Here is a 21,797-nt window from a genome sequence, read left to right on the forward strand (position 1 = left end):
GTACAACTGAGTCTATAACTTAACCACCACTGATGTCAGATCCTCAGGTTTATAGTTCCCAGGCTTTTCCTTACATCCTTTCTTCAATAAAGGCATAACATTAGCCCACCCTTCAGTACTTCACCTGTTAGATGATACAAATATCTCTGCTAGGGGCCCTGCAATATTTGCCCTAACTTTCCATAATGTCCTAGTATACACTTGATCAAATCCTCGAGACTTCTCCACCTTTGTTTAAGAACTCCAGCACTTCATCTTCTGTAATGTAGACTGTTTTGAAGGCATCAGTATTTATTTCTCCAAATTCTGTAGCCTCCATTTGCTTTTTACGTAGCAAACATTGATGAGAAATATTCATTTAGTTTCTCTTCCATCCTCTGTAGTTCCATGCACAGGACCTCATTGATCCTCAAAGAGCCTTATTTTCTCCCTAGTTGCTGTTTTTGCTCTTAATGTACTTTGGATTATCCTCAAACCTTGTTTGCCAATTCTATTTCGTATCTCCTTTTTTGCCCTCTTGATTTCCCTAAGACTACCCCAAGTCCCTTTTATATTCTTCGAGAGTCACTTGATCTCACTTGTCTATACCTAACTATATAGTAATGTACTATATAGTTATTGCCCAAAGAACAATGTCAAGAGCCTCCATGCACCAAGTCAGATGTTGTGTGACTGGGAAGTGGAGTTTTGAGGTGGTGGTATTTCATGCATCTCATACCACCCTGCTGGGTGATAGAGCTAATGAGTTTGTGATGTACTGTTTTTAAAAAGAAAACTGCCTTGAGTTGATACAGTGATTGTGCAGTTGGTGCAATGTCTTGATTGCAGATGAAGTGTGTACTCAAACTAATTGTTAGTGCCCATCAGACTGACTATTTTACCTTGGATGACAAACATCTTGTGTTATTGGAGCTGTAGTCATGTAAACAGTTGGAGAGCCTGTCATCTCACGACTGATATATCCTGGAACTGGGGGTAGCAGGTTCATTTATGGTGTCAGGGTCATCGCTGCCCTTTAACCGTTATTTCAAGTGAGGGCCTGATGCTTTGGATTATGAGCAGCGGCCAACAACAAAGCTGTCAAACCTTTGATAGAAGAACTGAATGTGGTTGCATTTCCTTCAGGAAATGGTTTTGTGCTCCCTTAAGCACATTTGAGGAAGAGCATAGAAAATCACTTGCTGTTCTTTTTTTAATCTGTACACATTACTCATTTAAGTTTACACTCAGATGCTGATATGAACAACTGAGATAAATGTCAGTCTGTCCTTGCAATGGGTACTGGAATTCTATTCTGTTGGGCATATATTTGAGAAGAACTAATTTGTAGGGTTATTGTGGAGGGTGGGAAATCTGACCTTGTTAGACTACATGAAGCTTTGTTTTCAAAAACTGATGCATCCTTCTATGCCATGAGAGGTTTAATTTCATATTGTTTTATTCTTTGCCTCTATTAAGTTGGTGCTACTCCTAACCTGCTTTTCTGCACCCAGGAGGAAGTGAACATGAGCTGTACTTTTAGTTGTTGGCTATTTAACTAAAGCATTCTATTTGAATTCAAGCTAGTCAGAGCCTGTACATAAAGCCATTGGGTAGCAACCTTACTAGTTATCTTGCATTTCCAGCTCAACAGTGCAGGGTGATTTTTAGTGCCCCTTCTACTGCTTTGCTCAAAGCAAGGTGATGTTAAAAATTGTACTTACTGTTGAAAGATATTTTAATGACAACTTTCCACTACATAAACAATGAACAGGCTACGAAGATTTGTTTTGAATGATTTTAGAACACTTCATCTCAATAGCTTTTTTAACTTTTATTCCTCTTATAGCTTTTGATGCACTGAAAGTTTGTATTCGTCTACGTGATAACGGTCTGCTAGCTAAGCCAACCCATGGGGACATCATTAGACTGGCGCCACCCCTTGTCATCAAGGAAGATGAATTAAGAGAATGTGTGGACATCATTCAGAAGACTATTTTGTCTTTTTGAAGTATATAGAAAGTGTTAAAATGCATTTTCGAAAACATTTTGGGTAATGTGTTCATCATCATGTAATTTTGATTTCTATAGCTATATGGTATTTTATTCAAAATATTTGGTACCTGCCAAGCATTTCTAAAAGCTTTATCTTTAATTAAGCTACATTTAACTTCAGAATTTAAGTTGGTCTTTGGTTGACTGTTAACCTAGTGACAATTTGTATTGTGTTGCAAGCCTGATTTTAAAACTGACAATGAAATCTGAGGTGCAATTCAAGTTCACTTGAGCTGTCTAATATATACATCCGCCACTAAAAATTCTCTTCTCCTGATAACTTACTGTGTGGTATTATATTTGGATAGTCCATTATCTTGTATGGACATAGAAACTCTTTGATTTCATTTTAAATTTTTGTGGTAAGCAACGTAAGAATCAAACTTGCCACCTTGCTGTCATCCATAAAACACATTTTTGTAGTAATCTAGGAGAGTTCTGTTACATCTTTTGGTTGAAATGGTCAACGATACTTTGCTGCATATAACTGTGCTGAATTATAGCTCCTATTTTATCACACTGTTAGTTAGAAAATTTGAAGAGTTTTGGAATAGATTTTTTTCAACCATGCACAAACAATCTGTTCTAATACAATTCCCATGTGAATGTTTTTGGCTTAATGCAGTAATAAAGATTACAGTCAGCTCTGGGAGATTAATTACTATTGCATCACTGAAGCATGGAATGTAGAGTTTAACTTCAAGACCATTTTGCTTAACATGCTGCACACTTGCATAATTCTTTGGTAATATAAAAGATCTTCAGGAAAAACAGATTAAAATTTCTATGATACGTCTGATTTACTGAAATTGTGCTGTTTTAACAAGTAAATTTATAGTTTGTCCACAGAGGATTGTTATCAGAACTGTTGAGTGAGTGTTTGAATTTAGTATTTTGTGAAATGATGCAGAATGGTTAGATTTGGTCAGAGGTCTTTGTTAAATCCAGTGTAACACAGTAATCAATTTGTGGCTTTTGAGTTTACCTTTCATTTCAAGATACTGATCTTTAGATATGTGCTGTTCTGTTAATTGTTAGTGTCGACTGTTGACGTATTTCTGCAGCGTTAAAAAGATCAAATGAAGGCTGTCAAGTTGAATACTGGTGGTGTGGCTGATGTACTCTTTTCTCTACTGTGTTATCGTTTTTTTTAACGAAGTTATACACTTACTACAAAATTTGGCTTTTAAGTATCTGTTGTGGAACTATTAGGTTTTGCACTTTAGAGGAAACATTGATAGGAAGTATTCCATGTTGTGCAGAACCATAGTAGATACAAATGAATTTGTAGGTATTGCTGTATGCTTATGATTCTATAGTGATTGGCTTTGAGCACTTTACTCTGAAGCAAATTGTGATTATCTTTAAAGCATAACATTGTATGGTATCATACTGAACTACAGCCTAAAGATTGTAATTGGTGAATGCTTTGACATCTGGATGGTAATGTCATTGTCCAGGGCAAATTTGTTTACAAATAAATGCATAGATGCAAGGAGACTGTAAGCTCAAAATGTAACTTCATTTGCTGGGGAAGGAAGGGCAGAAAATTATTGCCCATGTGGTAATATTTAATATTACAGTCAGAAGTCAAGTTGCTAATCCCTTGAGACTTGAATGTATTGACATTTTAATATTATCATCCAAAGATCTTTCTGGCCAATAGTTAGAAATCCCAAATTGAGTTTTGCGTAAACTTGATCAGCATCGGTTTAAAAATCTGCTTAGCATGTTTCTAGTCCAACTGGGTTATGAAAAGAATTCTAGAACAATGAGTAATGATTTTCTGGCTAATTTCAGTGGAGAAGTTGCAAGCATCTCAAGTGTTTGTGGCCAGCCATTTCTGGCAATGGGTGTATGCCTGCAAATTGTAACTGGCAGTTTGAAGGATCCAAGCATAAGTGATATTTGTGTTCTTACTATTCTTAATGCAACTAAAGGGGATGTGCTCTGTGTACATTATCTTCATAACCAGTTTGGTGGCAGTGCCTTATTAATACCAACACGTTCAACTCTTAGATGCCTTCCTGCACAGGGCAATAATCTTGCTGTGGATGATTAGAAATAGCTTACTTTTTGCTGTGTTTCTGTTGAAGTATAAACTTTTATATACCTTGTGAAATACTGATTCATTTCAAAGATTTGTAAGTAGTCTCAATCTTCAATTTCCTTTCAGTAAAATGTTGTATAACATGCATTCAGTGTTTTTGTTACTTGTGACACACTCATTGTTTTCACATTTTTACATTTTGATATTGACCATTCCAGATAGCCAAAATATTGAAATCCTCATTAACTATTATTACTTGCAGAGTTATTTCAGATGGTAATATTCACTCATACATGCTGGTTAAAAGGTAGATCTCATTAAGATATGGCTGGTAAAATATATTCTATAATGCACATAATTGCAAACCCTATTTTTCAGCTGGCTACTTTCTTGCACATTGTGCAAAAATAGACAATGCTAAGGAAACAGTTTGCTTAAAATGCCCTTATGACGATGAGGTGCCAGTTATAATCCCAGGTAATGGTAATACTTGACAAGTCAGATCAAAACGAAACCTGACTTGATAGGCCATAAATTTTATTTGTGCAATTTTATTACTGTGGCTGAATGTATTCATATGAGGTTGCCAGTGTATCTTTAACAAAACATCAAAGCTTATTATGCACCCAGGGGTGGGGAGGGGTTGGTGGAGGAGGACCTTTTTCCATGCAATAACTGTTGAAATTGTCATTCAGGAGAATCAGCATTGAAGGTTCAACCATTTTTCTTTGAGTGAGTGTTACAAATATACCAACCTCCGTGAAAGCTTGCCATATCCATATCAATGTTTCTTCAGTTGGTATGGCTGTACTTAGTTTCTTTCTAGCAAACTTCTGCCTTTACCTGATGTTGGCTTTAATTAATATCTCTTCATGAGACTAAACTGCTACCCCATGCCTATTGTCATTTAGCCTCCTGTTTAAGGAATCTATATTATTGATTAGGATTTCTAGAGCTATCTCCTCCTATTAAATCATTCAGGACTTTTCAACCTAAACTGTTTGAAAGACTGTGTAGCTAACAGTCTTGATGTCATAGACCTGTTTACTCCCAATGTAAATTTGCACGTTGCTTTGTCTTCTGGCTAATTCGGTAATGAGATACTGTTTACCTGACTCCCTACCTTGTTCCTTTTTCTAAAGTGCTGAGCTGTTCACCTCAAAGGGATTTTTCTAAAAGCCTCATTTAAATGCATGTAACCCTGATGTTATTACTCAGACTCCAATAAAACCAAGTCCTTAAGATACACAATATAAAAATAAAATCATACTTAAGGCTATGCATGCTTCTATCCACTTTACAGTCCAAATTTAGTAAATCGTAATGCATCGTGAACAATGATACCTCACTGGGGAAAGAAATATTTTTGAGGGACTTTCACTTCTGTTACAATTTCCCCTGTATTATGCTACTTCTAGAGATTTTAACAGTACCATTTAGTAGACTTACTAAAAATCACCTATGTGGCCATTTTGATCATTTCTATTCTATGTTCATGATGAAGCATCCACTATCTTAGGAAAAGACCTGAATGATTGCTACAACCAGGCAGCATGGCATTCAGTTTCAAAGACAGTCTCAATTTGTTATAGAATCTTGTCAGTGAAGTGAGGATTATGATCTGTATAAACAACTGTCACTGCAGAGTTGTGATAAGTAACTTTAACATGTATAACCACTATAAACTCAAGGTTTCTTTCTCCAAAGTTGAATATTTCTGCTGGCATACACTTTAGTTCATGTGAAAAATAACTTGTTCGATCCACATCTTGTCAAGCAATAACACTAGACCTAATATCAATTTTGCTGGTTTTAAAGTCAATAGATGTGAAGCTGGAAAAGCACAGCAGGTCAGTGCATCTAAGGAACCAGAAAGTCAATGTTTCAGGCAGAAACCCTTCTTCAGGACTGGGGAGGGGGAGAGAGCCCAGAAATAGAGGGAATGGATAGGGGGGGGGGGGGGGGGGGGGGGGGGGTGTTAGATTGGATAGTGATAGGTGGATGCAAGTAGGGGGATATTTTGATTGGCCACTGGGAGGGGTGGAGTGGATAGGTGAGTAGGAAGATGGGCAAGTCAGGGAGGTGAGGAAGGGTGGGGCTAGACCTTGGGCAAGGTGGGATCTCAAAACTGGTGAAGTTGATGTTGAGGCCTTTGTGCTGTAAGCTTCCCAGATGAAATAAGGTGTTTCAGTTTCCGTTCGGCCTCGTTGTGACAGTGGAGGAGGCCAAGGTTGGACATGTTGCTGTGGGAAGGGGAATTAAAGTGGATGGAAACTGAAAGATCTGGATGCTCTGCAAACCAGCTCCCGAGTCTACGTTTGATTTCTTCTCCACCCCCCGGCATACAGAAGAGACAATGTTGGGTGCAAAGTATGCATAAGAGAAGGTTGGATGATGTTGCAGGTAATCTCCCTGATTTACAAGGATTGTTGGGACCTTAGAGGTGAGAGGGGAGGTGTGGGGTCAGGTGTTGCACCTCTTGCGCTTGCAGTGAAAGGTCCCAGTTATGGTGGAGACATTTACGGGGAATGTAGAGTTGATGAGGGAGTCGTAGAGTGAACAGTTTCTGTGGAAGGCAAATAGTTGGGGAAGGAAATATATCTTTTTGGTGAGGGCTGATTGTAGGTGGTGGACGTGTTGGTGATGCATTGGATTTGGAGGTTGGTGGGGTGGTATGAGGACCAAGAGGACTCCATCCTTGGGGGGAGTGGGTTTGAGGGCAGAGGTGTGGGAAATGGAGAAGATGCAGTTGAGGGAGTCATTAATTACTGAGGGGAAACTATATGGTCCTTAAACCTGTTAGTACAGGTTTAAAGTTGTCAAAGATCCTGTCTTTCTCTTGTCTTTTAAATTTCTTGCTTTCTTAAACTTGGTCCAGTGAGCCACTATGTGCTGAGATTTAGGGCATATGTCTGTAAATCCACTTATGCTGATATCTTGCAAAGGTTTACATTTTGCCTTTGGCATGGACATGATTATTCTTTTGCTTCTCTGTGGTACTTTTGCTTTGTCCAGTAGTGTGGCCTAAATGGGTTACTTTTTTGTTTCAGCAAATTCGCTCTTGCCAGGCTTATGAACACATTGGTTCTTTTGAACAAATTTGCTTGTGTTGTAAATATACCTCCCAGGATGGGCTGAATATACAGTACAACACAGTTCATAATCCCTCGAAGACTTTTTTGTTTAGTCATTGTGAAGTTGCTTGTGCATTTGTTGTTCAAAATGGCAAAATATTGCATCAATAAAGGAATTAAGGGTTATGGTGAGCGGGTGGGTAAGTGAAGCTGCGGCCACAAATTTCAGTCAAATTTTATTGAATGATGGAGTAGACTTAAAGGGCCAGATGGCCTACTCCTGGTTCTTGAGCTGAAAATGTGTTGCTGGAAAAGCGCAGCAGGTCAGGCAGCATCCAGGGAACAGGAGAATCGACGTTTCGGGCATAAGCCCTTCTTCAGGAATGAGGAAAGTTTGTCCAGCAGGCTAAGATAAAAGGTAGGGAGGAGGGACTTGGGGAGGGGCGTCGGAAATGTGATAGGTGGAAAGAGGTCAAGGTGAGGGTGATAGGTCAGACTGGGGTGGGGGACCTCTCCGCCCCCACCCCAGTCTGACCTATCACCCTCACCTTAACCTCTTTCCACCTATCACATTTCCGACGCCCCTCCTCCCTACCTTTTATCTTAGCCTGCTGGACAAACTTTCCTCATTCCTGAAGAAGGGCTTATGCCCGAAACATCGTTTCTCCTGTTCCCTGGATGCTGCCTGACCTGCTGCGCTTTTCCAGCAACACATTTTCAGCTCTGATCTCCAGCATCTGCAGACCTCACTTACTCCTGGTTCTTGTATTCTAACCCGTGTGACAGCCAAAAAAAAAAGCTTTTGTAAGTTGATGGAATCTGCCAGTATCTGTTTAACAGGTTGACCTTTGCAGCAAACTGCTTATCCTATTCTCTCGTACAATCCTCTCCAAACATGGGATCCATATATGAATCTTCTTTGCAATCACAAAATTTAAATGATAATCCACACAACCTTTGAGAAGTTTTGGTGCCATCACAGGTGAGCTGTAAGTTCTGAGTGAAAACCTGTGCCACTGCTACAGTTTTAATATCTATATTTCCTGCTTCACCCTTTTTGAGTATTCCTTTGGCATTACTGCAGTGTTCCTTGTTTAATTTACAGCAATATCGTTGTTCAATCTGAAATAGAAGTCTTTTGTGCATCACTTTGAGATTTCTCCTCTTTTAAATGTTGGTATATTTGTGCTGTTTGAGCTGTCACTGATTTTCATAAAGTGAAAGTAATTTTTGTTTAGTATTGTGAACTGGGAACCATGTGACCATTTCTCCTCCTCTAACTGTCTGTGTGGTGAGGTATCTGCCAGACCTCCTGCCACTTAGAGGACGATCCAAGCTCCCAAAAGATCTAAGTCTTAAGGGTTACTGGAATGTTATTTCAGAATTCTTCCATAATATCTCTCAATCTCAATTTTTTCTAACTTTTGTGATCAACATTTAATTTTCTCTGGCAAATTCTACAAATGCCTGATTGGGTTTCTTAAATTCAACTGCTTTTTACAATTGGTAAGCTTCAGGGGCAAACCTTGAGTAATAGCTCTGCAGTCTGCAGTTTGATATTCTGATAAACATTCATAAGTGTATTTACCAGAACGCCCTGAATTTCATCTTTAGAATTGAAGCTTTTAAATTCCATTTCCATTCAAATGACTACTTTCTCGTCGTTTGCTAATTCAAGCTTTTTCTATTTCCACCTTCATTTTTCCCTTCATTTCTCTCTTTCTACTATTGCAATCTTTTCTTTAACGGATATTGGCTAATTTATAGTAATAGCACATTCCCCTCCTTTTGAATTCTAAATTCTGTCACTAGTTTAAGCATCTTTTTTGCCTGTAAGTTAAATGCTAACTTTTGGGCTTTTATTTGAACATTTTGACTATCAGGTCTCACGTTTCACTCCAAGAAAAATCTTAGCAACAGTCAAAACCTAGATAGCTGTGCACGTAGTTGCAAGAGCGTGGTGACAATTTTGGCAGCATCAGCCTTCAGAGCTTTATCATATTATAACATATCCTCAGCAAGTGATGCTCCATGGTGCAGTCTACGAGACACCATGGATTGACATAATCACAATGCAGTGCCAATACACAAGTTCATTTTGGTTTCCCAAAATAATCTTGGGTACCCATGTTCTATCAAAATTCATGAGATTCAAATCACAGCACTACAGTGTAACAAATTAGACATAATGCAATTAATTTGTTGAAGTTAAATTCTAAGTAAATCTGTTAAGCTTTGCCCAGAGCTGGTGTAGACAATTGCAATAGGCAACTGCTGAAGATAACTGCAAAGTTTGCAAAAGACTATTTTCTAAAGATGACCTGTTAATATTAAGGAAGTTAACTAAAATATTCATTCATTGTGACTTATTCAAGTGTGTGGTGAAGCTTACATGCCTGTGATCCATGACTTAGTAGCATAATATTGTGTCACCATTACTGATTCGGTGACGACTGTATTCAGTTTGTGTAGCATAACAAATAATGTTTGACAAGAGACTGTAGTTCACCTTCAGACTGTTTTAACGATTTGTGCATTAAGTTGGAGTGCATATTCTCACTTTGATGTCCTTTCATCCTTACTCAAACGGTCTTGTGGAATGTTTGTTTGTTGTGTACTATCATCAATGATCCTCAACTGTTGAACTCAGCATAGCGAGATTCTCACATTATATTGCTGAATTTTCATGCAGCACTAATGTAGAAGGAGCCAATAAAATGAATGTGTGAAAGGCAAATGCAAATGATCTGTCTAATAACCAATTGTCTAGTTAATTCTGAAAAGCAGGGCATTCTTCAAGCATAAAAAAAGATAGATGATGGATGAGCAGGTAGAAATCTAGGTGGAGATTGCCATTTAGAAATCTAATTACAAATATAAATGTTCTAAAATGTGCAACCAGCTCAGCTTATACAAAGTCATCACTGAACATGATGTTACATTGGTCTGAGCTGCCTCTACTCATTTGCAATTTCCAACACAAAGACTGAGAAAGGAAATTAATGATGGTTATACGGTGATGTTGAATGGCAGCAGCTGGCAGCCAGACACCTAAGACCAAGGATTCACAATCTCCAGATCACAATGAGTTGTCAAAACTCCAACATATTACATTAAGTTGAACTTTGAGTTGATAATCTTGTTAATTCTTGTTAGAAACGAAAATCGCTTCTCAATAATCGCTCTAGACACATTCAGGAAAACAAAGTTTTATTAACAAGTCTGCAGAGTTGGGCACCCTTGAAAAAAAAAAGGCGCGCCAGGCTAACAATGTTTCTGTTTAAATACAGTACAAGTCCCTCCCCTCTATAGCTCTAAAGAGTCACGAGGTTCACATTCTCACAAAGTCTGCAACAGTTTCCCGAGTTGTTTTTCTACCCTGTAGTCTTATCAGTCAAGGACTTATTCTTCTCTGTCAGAGTTAGTGGTCTTATCAATCAAGGACTTGTTTTTCTACTCTGTAGCAGCAGATGTCTCGTCCTTTATTATAGAGAAGCATGTTTTACCCTACCCCCACGGCTCTATTCCCCTTAGACTCTGAGGTCATGCACATCTTAACTATTTGTACCGAAATCGTCTCTCACAATTCTATTTATACCTGTTTGTATAATTTTTGATTAATTACAAGTAACATGTGCCTATTTAAAATCATGTATATCTGGAATTTTTTACAACTGGTAAGCTTCAGGGGCAAACCTTGTATAATAGCTCCGTAGTCTGCAGTTTGATATTCACAGGCTGAGAAAGTCCTCTTAAGTGAATGCTGAATACTATACCAACTCTTACCATTTGCACAGAAAGGAAAATGGTGATGGATATCTCACAGGCTATTGTGCAGAATTCTTATAAGAAACATGCTCATGAAATCATATCTTTGCATATGGTCTGAATGTATAGATGTCATAATCTGCATCTTAACCAAGATCAAATTGGAGCTAGAGTCAACATTTGTTGAAAATTTCAGTAATAGGTTATCCATTTCTAGTTCTGTTAAGTACAAATATTTTGCTAAAAGCAAAAGCCCACTTCATGGTGGGAAGATCAGGAACAAATCCATATTATCTGTGCACCTTGCCATTTAAGAGTAAAGAAAAGTGGACTGAACTTTCAAAAGCTGGTTCATGGTTATAATAGCATCCCACATTGATCCATGGGCTATTCTTCTGAGATCCAGTCCTTACAGAAATCATTTCCTTAGGCTTACCACACCTGTTGGTAACCAAGTCAGAGTGATTAACCAAACATCAGATGGAGGCTAAATAAAACCTGAGAATTGCAGATGCTGAAAATCAGAAACAAAAACAAAAGTTACTGGAAAAGTTCAGCAGGTCTGTCAGCATTTGTCAGATAAATCAAAGTTAACGATCTGTGTCCGGTTAATATAAAGCAACATTTTCCTAGCTACCATCTGTTTTGAGGAAGAGTCGCTGGACCAGAAATGTTAACTTTGATTTCTCCTCTTGGATGCTGCCAGATTAGATGAGGCTAAGCCAGCATTCAAGATGACATGCACGAGGATTGAGACACAAATGTCTGGTAGAAAATGGACGAGTGACTGCAAGGCTGGCTGGACTGACCTTCCCAATTGTGAGAGGTTAATCCTCAAGACGTTACCAGGTGTCAGAATGCAATAAAGGATATCCGGAATTCCAGAGCTCCAGTAAATTGTCAAGTAATTGGATATAATAAGCCACGGCTATGTTGTTGATTTGATAGCTGGACAGCAGCCTTGACATTAGGTTCACACAGGGGAGTTGCTTTGAGGTCAAAAGTCTGGTGGATGATGTGGAGTCAAGCACATTCAGTAGCAATGCAGAACCTGAAATGCGATGACTGGAGGGGAGTTGGGTAGTGATGAGGAATCGTGGAGGTTATACCTAGTGAAGGGAAATAATTCTTGACCTGAAAGGTGGCAAAGGAATGATCTGCTGGGAAGTAGCAACTGAAGCAAAATATCTGACATTATTCCTGAAGACCTGACTGACCTGAACCCCTATGTGGATAATCCATCACAGCACCTGGATCCCACGGAAAGTGCCAGTACAAAAATAGGCTGAGAAGGTCCACTCAAGTGAATGCTGGATACTACACCACCTCTTACCATTTGCACAGAAAGGTGATGGAAGAAGTGAATGCTGCCCATAATGTGCTCTATCATGGCTCAATTGAATTTGCTGATCTGGTAAATGGTCACTGTATACTATGCCTAGTTGCCACAATGGCGAAAGTCAAGCAGGCAAGTGTATAATGGAGGTGAGCATAGAGACTGAGCAAGGTTGCTCAAGCAGTTGATCTAACTGTGGAGAAAAAAAATATTTTGTCAGAAAGTGAGAGAGAGACAAATGAAAGATTTCTTCGACCATATGTGAGCTGCAGACTTAATTCCAAATAAATATTTTGTTTTCTTACTTTAACCTTTTAACTTTCCCTTCATGTTGTCAGTGAAACAAATAATCCTTGCTTCATGATCTTTGGGCTATCTGTATGCCTAAGTTTCATGTTATAGCCAGATGGAAAAAGATGTTGGCCAAAGAAGACCTGACAAATTGCATTTAAGGAGGGTTTCCCAAAAGTGGGACACCACTGGGCTGGAGCAAAACAGATTGCAATGATGTTGGGCTTGTAACTCAGCCATGTTGCCCATTGTCCATGGGACCAGAGGAGCTAAGTTTATGTCTCACCTATAAAGAACCAACACATACTTTAGCAACTTTTTTATATTATACAGATATATGTATTTCTATAAGCATTAATAATCTTTTTACACTGATTGTTTTCTTTCATACTCCAATATTTCCCACTTAGTTCTTTCATGCTAAATCTAACCTTAAAAATATAAATATTTTAAATGTCTAACGAATCTATTTTGCACAACTGGTACTTCTATATAAAAAAAACTTTAAACTCCTCAACTTTTTCGTCTGCCTTACTTTATACAAAAAGCCTCATTTTATAAGTTAATGCTAAGTTGAGACTCTGAAATTGGATATTGATCTATGGGTTTCTATCCTCTACCACCGGGAAATGAAATCTGGAACATTTAATAACTCGGAAGAAGTTGAAGTTTTACCAATATAACATTTATGCTATAGAATTTAAATCTTGTGTTTATATTATGAAATTTAATTCTTTTTGGTTTGCAAAGCTGTACTTTTGAGAATAAGTATGGAATGGAAAATCTGGCCATTTAATAACTTGCTCACTGGAGGGCACTCTTGTGTTACGCTGGAACTCTGTTATATGATTAAAATGTCCAGAACAATGGCTTAATCATATATCTCTTGGGAATAAAGCCTAGAAATGACTGATAGTGGGCAAATGTTTAACACATTGAAATGATGGTTTTTTTTACTTATTATTTTAGCTGAATAATTGATCAATTTAAAATAAATAAGGTAATATTAGTAAATACTGGAAAAATAAATATCAGAGCAGGTTATGTGGAAACTGGTAATTCGGCTTTCCCAGTCTGTCTTGATTACTTCCCCTTTTTGCAAGCAAATAGTCATCACATTGTCCACTATGTTCCCCTCTCCTTAGATCTTATGATGATTACATATCAACTGTTGAGATCACCCACAAATCCTGGAAGTGAATTCCTCAGCCTCAGAACTTTAGTGTTTTTATTCTAAATTTTACATTTAATTTATCTGTGTGTGGGTCCATGTTTTAGACATCTCAATTACTGAAAACTGCTTACTGCTGCACTTTAAAGTGCAGCCTGTTACCCTTTAACATTCCATTTGATATATGTTTCCTACTCTGTCTGTTTAAGCATTACATCACCCTACACTTTGTTCAGTTTGACCTTTTAGTTTTTTCCAATTCTGGCAATTTTCGCTGTTGTGAAGTTTTGAATATACCTACTTTTATTGCACCTTGAGATTCCCCTGCAAGTCCTCAAGTAATATCAGGTTTCACTCCCCTCTGCTGAAACTAGTTACTACTCCAAAATTGCAGAGAGGAGGAAGGGGAAAATTCCAGTTCTTTCTCTGGTAACAAATGCTGCCTTAACCCCCTCATCCTTTCACATCACTGGTAGTAATTATGAGGGAGTTTTATAAACTCCAATGCCATTAAATTGAGGCCATTCAGTCAGCTCCCTCTTCTGCCTCCCTCTCTTCCATTTATCAGTAAGCCTGACCACTAATCTCATATCTTTATCATTTCTGCCCTGAGCACCTGAGCTCCCCTTTGTTCATGGGACTTATCTCTATTCTTGACTCCATTACCTACAAAATTGTTGAGTAACTAATTTTCCATGCTTGACTTGCAAGTCAATCTCATACCTCTACCTCAAAGAATCCACACTCAACCCCACTGTCCTCAACCACTGCCATATTGTATTCAACACACCCCTCGTCTTGATTCCTTCAAGGTGTTGTCATCTCCCAAAATCTTTCCTGCTGTCTCCTGTTTGAATCTCTTCAGTTAGACTTCCATCGTCACCACAGCATCTAAACAACCCTGAGCAAATCCCTTCCAGTACCTTCTGTAACTGGTTGAGATGCACTTTTCTTCCTCATTTCCACAACCTCCTCCAGCTATTCCCGTTTGTGCTGTCTTCCACTTTTATCTATTAAATTATAGTTCGAGCTCCTTCGGCAATGATTTATTTTCCTCCCTGCTTCATTAACTGTGGAATACTCCAAGGATGAATCCTTATTGCTCCTCCTTTTCCTGGCACATTTTTAGATTTAACTATTCCAATGCTCTCCTTACAAGCTTCCCATTGGCCCTGATCTGAAAACTCCAGTTCATTCAAAACTGCACTGCCCAGAATTTGTTTTGCACTGGTTTGCTCACTCGTCGTCGTCACCAATCATCGTCGTCATCAGTAATTCCTTGTGTCAAGGATGACTCTTCCTTCCTGGCTTAAGTGAGATGTTAATGTTGGTTTGGAGTTGAGAAATGACTTTTGAAACTTAGTCTTCAGCACTTTCACATAATGAAGCCATTGATTGTCAGCTGGTAGAAATGGTGATGGATGCTGATTATCTGCGGCCTCTATTTTTATTTCTCTCACTGTTCTTTCTTAGTGACTGCACATGTCAATTGAAATTTTTAATCCATCGGCATTTTGATTGTAATTGGGAATTAATTCCCTTTTTTTAAAAAACAGCAGACCTTCATTGAGTTTTTGAGATTATCTGTCAAAGATTTCCTTTGTGTCCCATCTAAACCGTTTCTCTGAAAAAGTATGATTAGATTAGATTCCCTACAGTGTGGAAACAGGCCCTTCAGCCCAACAAGTCCACATTGACCCTCTGGAATTGAACCTGGGACCCAGGCAGCAGTGCAAACCACTGTCCACCCCAGTGGTGGAGCAGTGCCACGACTTAGTTGGATAAAGACTTTAAGTATTGAAAAGCCAATAATAATTCTTTGTCTCCTTTTCTACTCTACAATACTTCCTCTGATACTGGTTTAACTTCTTAGAATTGATTCTTTATTCCTGACTCATCCGTTTTACACAAGATTGCACTTACTCATAAGACACCAGCAACAATTATCATTTTAAAAGCTTTATGTAAAGTCCGGGATAGTAAACACTGATTCATTTATTAGGATTGCCTTTGCCTTTGGCTCCTCAAAGGCTGTTTAATATTTTTCTATTTTCCTGAACATAAATATGTCAAAGGTTCTATTGTTCTGAAGTAAGGCACAACTTTCTACTAAAATCCACATGTTCTTAAAAAACCTCATGATTTCCAGTTTAATTTTCTGAATCCACTGAGTACCAGAGCCTTCACTTTTGCTGTTGTTGGCGGCACCTGTATTTCACCCACGAAATATCCTATGTAAGTTACTAATGCTTTATCAAATTCACTTTTTTTTGCCAGATTTATTACTTATCCAGCTATGAAAAGTTGGTTAAACAGCCCATTGTTACTAAGTGTTATTATATATTGCAGCATCATTTAAATAAACTGCACAGTTAGATACTTCAGGTATGATTTAATTTATATCTGTTGAATGTAGCAGGGATGTTTTTAAATCCAAATGGTATTATTCAATATTGATATGGCCCATTTGGTATAACAAAGGACATCTCTTTAGCTGTTGATGTTAATGACCCTTGCCAGAACCTCTTCGACAGATAAATCTCGGAAAGAAATGAAGCAATGCCAATCCTATCATTAGAATCTTCTGAGGAATTGGGTTGAATCTGTTTTCCTTCCTTCATTTACTTTTCTGCAGTCCATGCAGAATCTAATTAATCCATCTGGCTTAAGAATTAACATCACCAGGGAACATCAGCTACTTTGGCTAGGCTCAATCAAATGATCTTCCATCATGTATTGAATCTTGCATTTTTACCTGAGCTTGTTTTTCTGAGCTCAATTGTTTTAGTGCTGTTTTTATCAGCATTGTGTCTCCTATGTCACTTCATACCTAGCTATGCCATATCATCCTTCCTGCTATATCTCTACTGATTTCATTCTACAATCCAAAAAGCCATATTTGACCGTAACATTATCCTTCCTCTAAATAAAAGAAGACAATGTCTGTCCCAATATTTCTGTTTTGGCTAGTTGAACTGTAGGAGTTTGCTTTGTGTCTCCTGCACTATTACTGTCCCTGTTCATTCTCCACCACTCTTACCACCTGACAAATTTGTCCTATCTTATTTTTTTCCCGTGATGATATCGCTTTAACATATTCATGTGACATAACTGATTTTTCTCACGACAATCAGGAGTATTTATCAGGTAAGTCACTTCACTAACTCTCTTAACTACCTGTAGGGACAACTGAATTTTGCTTTGAGGTTCACCTTATAATGGCAATAATACCAATACTTAGTCTCCTGCTTGCAAAGTACTGTTTATAGAAGGTTTGTTCACCCATTCTTTCATTTTTGCTTATAAAATTTTCAAGCGTTAACTGTGTGTTTAGGGTTTTCCCTACAATGGAAGCAGTGACCCTGGAAATGAATCATATGGGCATCCCTCCAATATTCTGAAAAAAAAACTAACCTTAATTTCTACTGTGTTCTCCCTAAATCCAGTTTATTATAATGTTCATTATTCCATCCCCTTTGCTGTATGCTAATAATGTCTCATTAACAATTGTTGAGAGGGAAAACATTTCTGAAAGGCTTCTGCCCAAAACATTGACTCTCCTGCTCCTCAGATGCTGCCTGATCTGTTGTGCTTTTCCAGCACTGCACTTTTTGAGTCTCATTAGCAATTGTCAAATGAGTTCCAAAGGTTCATTTACAGTATACTTTTAATTTTCCTTCAATATCACAATATAATCTTTTAAAACAAGAACTCCAATTTCATGAAATATGAAGCTGACTATTATTCTCTTGATTATTTATGAAATTTGATGAACTAAATGGTCTTCCTCGACTATATCTGTCTTGTAAAGTTACAAGTTAGATCATATAAATTTGCAATTACGTTAGCCTGTTATGGATTGTTACCTAGAATCAATAAAAAGAATCAATGGGCTGTTTGGAGCTTTGAGTAAGAAACAAAATGCAATTTTAAAACAATTCTGCTCCGCAGAGACCATTCATCTTATCTAAATGTCATTAACTTAGGCAGTTTTGTAAAGTAGGTATTTCATAAAACCTCTGCTTTCAAAGAGTGAACTTTCAATGTTGTTGATGAAAATGATTGATAACCAATCCCTGGTATATGGAACCTGCTATGTTTGCAATTTTGGAAAGGCTGTATTCTTAATAATTGCCAAACCCATATAAGGATTTTCTTTTTATAGGTATTTTTATTGAAAAAAGAAAATTTAAGATTTTTTACAAAAATAATACAAACAAGTGTATTCCACTTTACAATATGATAACAGCACCAATATAAAATTGAATAAAAAAAGGAAAAAACCCTACTAACTACTAATCTATTCTACAAACAACCAAAACATAAAATAGGATTTCATTCATTACAAACAGCAAAGTAATTAAATAACTAGATACATGCTCAAAATAGATTTACATTAAGCCATAATAGAACCTGTATTTATAGAGGATCCCTCCTCCCAGGGGGGCCCCTGAACCAGCCAGAACCATTACCACAACAAACAAAAGCCCTGGACAATATGGCCGAAATATCTGTGTCGATACAGTTCAAAAGGGGCTGCCATGTTTTATAAAATAATTCTGTTTTTGGTGCACCATATTAGTGAGGAAGTCAAGGGGGATATATTCCATGACTATCTTGTGCCAGTTTGAAAATCCTGGGGGACCTTCGGATACCCAATTCGCTAAAATATATTTCCTTGCACAAAAGGAGAGGATAGTAAATAATTTCCTCCTGTATACAACCAGGGAGGGAAAATTTTGGAGAGCCCAAAAGTAGGGACATTGGATCCGATCTAATCTCCGCACCCAAAGTGTCTGTCAAGACATTCGCTACTCTATCCCAATAGCTATGGATCTTATGGCATATCCATAGACAATGCGTGAGAGTGCCAACTTCTATTTTACATTTAGAACACATTGAGGATGCTCCAGCCTTGAATTTTGAGTCGTTCAGATGCCATGTGAGCCCTGTGGAGTATCTTTAATTGAATAGCTTGAGTTCTGTTACAAATAGAGATTTCTGGCATTTTCCCAGATGTCCTCCCACATTTCTAAAGCGATTTCCAGCCCTAATTCTTGAATTCCAGGTTTTATATAATCATTCCATGTCCTTCGAGACCTTATTGTATAGTGAATGATAAAAAGTACTGACCGAGGGTGGCCCCATCAGCCATAGCACTCTCCTTTCCCTATCCGATTTGTAAGGATTGACCATCAGTGTGGTCATCTTTTGTATAAAGTCTTGTTTTCGAAAATACTGAAAGAGGTCCTTGTTAGGCAGTCCAAACTTCTGGTGCAGCTGCTCAAAGGACATCGTAACCTCCCCATCGAACAGGTCTCCCAAGCAGGCGATACCTCTGGACTCCCATGTTTTAAATGTAGCATCTGTCAGACCTGGCTAAAATCCCGATGCTCCCACAATGGGGTATAAGGGCAGGTTTTTTGCAGGTTACCCTTATCTTGTTGCATTGTCCTCCAGGCTTTAATCGTATTTAGTACAATAGGGTTTTTAGAATAGTCCATAATAACTCTCATCTTGTCCATAAGTAATAGATTGAGGGGACATTTTGTTTGGGAGGTCTCAATATTTAACCCGATTGGGTCTCTTGTGACCTACAATCAATCAGCTACATAAGATAATGAGGAGCTCAATTGATACCTCCTGAAATCTGGAAAGTCCAGTCCTCCCCTTGCTTGTGGAAGGACTGGACTGCAGCTTTTCTAATTTGATAAGGGGCGGTCTATTTTTCCAAATAAAGGAGCTGAGCCAGCCGTAAAGCTTCCGCCACGCCTGTCTCGGCAACATCAGGGGAGCATTCTCATAGGATATAGAAGACAAGGTAGGATATTCATCTTAACTAAGGCTACTCTGCCTAGCTAGGATATTGGGAGATCTCCCCAGTGTTGAAGGTCTGCCTCATTTTCTCTAATAAGTGTACGTAATTGACTTTATACAGCTGACCAAATACTGGAGTGATAAAAATACTGAAGCACAGGAAACTTTCTAGTGATCACCGAAAAGGAAAGCAAGATCCGTCCGGTAAATTGGACATACTGACAAGGCCTCCCACTGGCATAGCCTCTGATTTCATAAAATTGATTTTGTAACCCGAGAACATACTGAATAGATTGACACTTGAATTAAGTGGGGCACGGATGTCAAAGGATCACTTAAGAAAAGGAGGATATCATTCGCATAGAGAGTAATTTTGTGCTTGCCCGATTCAACCCTCGGAGCCGTTATATTAAGGTCAGTTTGTATAGCTTCCTCTAGTGCTTCAATCACTAGTGTAAATAGTAATGGTGAACGAGGACATCCCTGACAACAGTCCCTGCCAACGCTAAAGCTATCTGAACTTAAACCATTGGTGATCACCGCTGCTTTGGGATCATTATATAATACTGAAACCCATTTCGTAAAGACCTCTCCAACACCGAACCTTTCCAGCGTTTAAAAACAATATGGCCATTCTATCCAATCAAATGCCTTCCCTGCATCTAGGGAGAAAACTAAACCCGGTATTGTTCCCTGTTGACAGGCTTGTATCACATTTAGTACCCGTCTAATGTTAGTAGTTGACCTGCGACCCTTTATAAACCCCATCTGGTTCTTTTTTATAATGAATGGTAAAACACTCTCCAGTCTTAATGCTAACATTTTTGAAAGAATTTTAAAATCCACTTTTAACAGATATTGGTCTATATGAGAGCAATCTTCTGGGGTCTTTCCATTCTTAAGAATGAGAGAAATATTTGCTTCTCTCAACGAAGGCGGGAGGCAGCCCTGATTGTGTGAGTAATTATGAGTGGCCTGGCCAGTTCTCCTATAAATTCTTCATAGAACCCAACCTGGAATCCGTCTGGTCCAGGCGCTTTGTCACTCTGAAGCTGCCTAACCGCGTCCTGTACTTCCTGGGTTGTCAAGGGGGCATTCAAGATCGACACCTGCTCAGAGGTTAAGCCTGGAAGGGCCAAATCTTTAAAGGACTCCACCTTCCCAGTTCTATCCCCACAGTCCTGCGACTTATGCAATTCAAAATAGAACTTTCTAAAGGCTGTATTGATCTTTTTACGATCACAAGTTAGGGTACCAGCACTTTCTCTAATGGAAGTAATAGCTTGAGGAGCCTTTTTCTTTCTGGCAAGGTACGCTAGATATCTGCCAGGCTTGTCGCCATATTCAAATAATTTCTGTTTTGCGAATAATATTTCCCTCTTTACTGTTTGGGTAAGTGCGGTATTCAAGGCTGCCTTAAGGGCTGTGATCTTTTGTAGCTTAGGCCCTCCATTACTATCAACATACGCTGTCTCAGCTGCCTTCAAGTGAGCCTCGGAGCAGGCGCTGTTGCTCTCCCTTTTGTCTTTTCCGGTTCGCAGAATATGCCTTAGTGGTCTCCCACATCATTGAAGGGTTACTGGCCGTACCTGAGTTAATATCCCGGAAGGTTTTGAATTCCTGCGAAAAATACTTTATAAATTTGCTATCCTTCAATAAGAAAGGATCCATACGCCAATGTTGGGGACCTATCCCATCATCCCTAGTCCTGACTTCCATATATACTGCAGCATGATCAGAAATAGTTATATTACCTATTTTATAAGACAGTATCGAATTCAAAAGGGTCGAGGGTTAGAGTAGAAAATAAAGACTCTACCCTGGGGATGAAGACACCTCCACACATTTACTAGCCCTAGCTCCTTATTCAGATCCACCAGTTGTCTAGATCTCAGAGATATACCCATAGTGCTCCCAGGTATTCTATCTGTCTCTAGGTCAATAATACAGTTAAAATCTCCCCCTATAATTGCATGCTTCCGTTACAAATTTAAAAGGGTGGCCCGGGGGACAATAAATATTCAAAATTCCGTACTCCTCTTTGTGTATTAGGGTGTTGATCAATATATATCATCCAGACTCATCTTTCATCTGGCTTAACATTTGGAAAGGAAGATTCTTCTGAATAGGAATGGCTACTCCCCTACTTTCTGAGCTGAAAGATGAAAAGAATACCTAACCAAACCCACCCCATTGTAGCTTTGAGTATTCTTTATCAAGTAGATGTGTCTCCTGTAAGAGAGCTACATCAACCCT

General features: G+C 38.5%; 1 protein-coding gene across 5 annotated transcripts in view; it reads left to right on the top strand.

The window, feature by feature from the left end:
- oat (ornithine aminotransferase) overlaps positions 1-4,231 on the top strand; it is a 31,017-nt gene extending 26,786 nt beyond the window's left edge. For all 5 annotated transcript variants that reach the window (XM_043712645.1, XM_043712646.1, XM_043712649.1 and 2 more), the window contains exon 10: positions 1,829-4,231. In XM_043712645.1, coding sequence (XP_043568580.1) covers positions 1,829-1,989 — 161 coding nt within the window. In that variant the 3' untranslated portion in view covers positions 1,990-4,231. The remainder of the gene's footprint in view (positions 1-1,828) is intronic.
- Positions 4,232-21,797: the final 17,566 nt, after the last annotated feature.

The sequence above is a fragment of the Chiloscyllium plagiosum genome, chromosome 22 (assembly GCF_004010195.1).
Source record: "Chiloscyllium plagiosum isolate BGI_BamShark_2017 chromosome 22, ASM401019v2, whole genome shotgun sequence".
In the NCBI taxonomy this organism is placed as follows: domain Eukaryota; kingdom Metazoa; phylum Chordata; class Chondrichthyes; order Orectolobiformes; family Hemiscylliidae; genus Chiloscyllium; species Chiloscyllium plagiosum.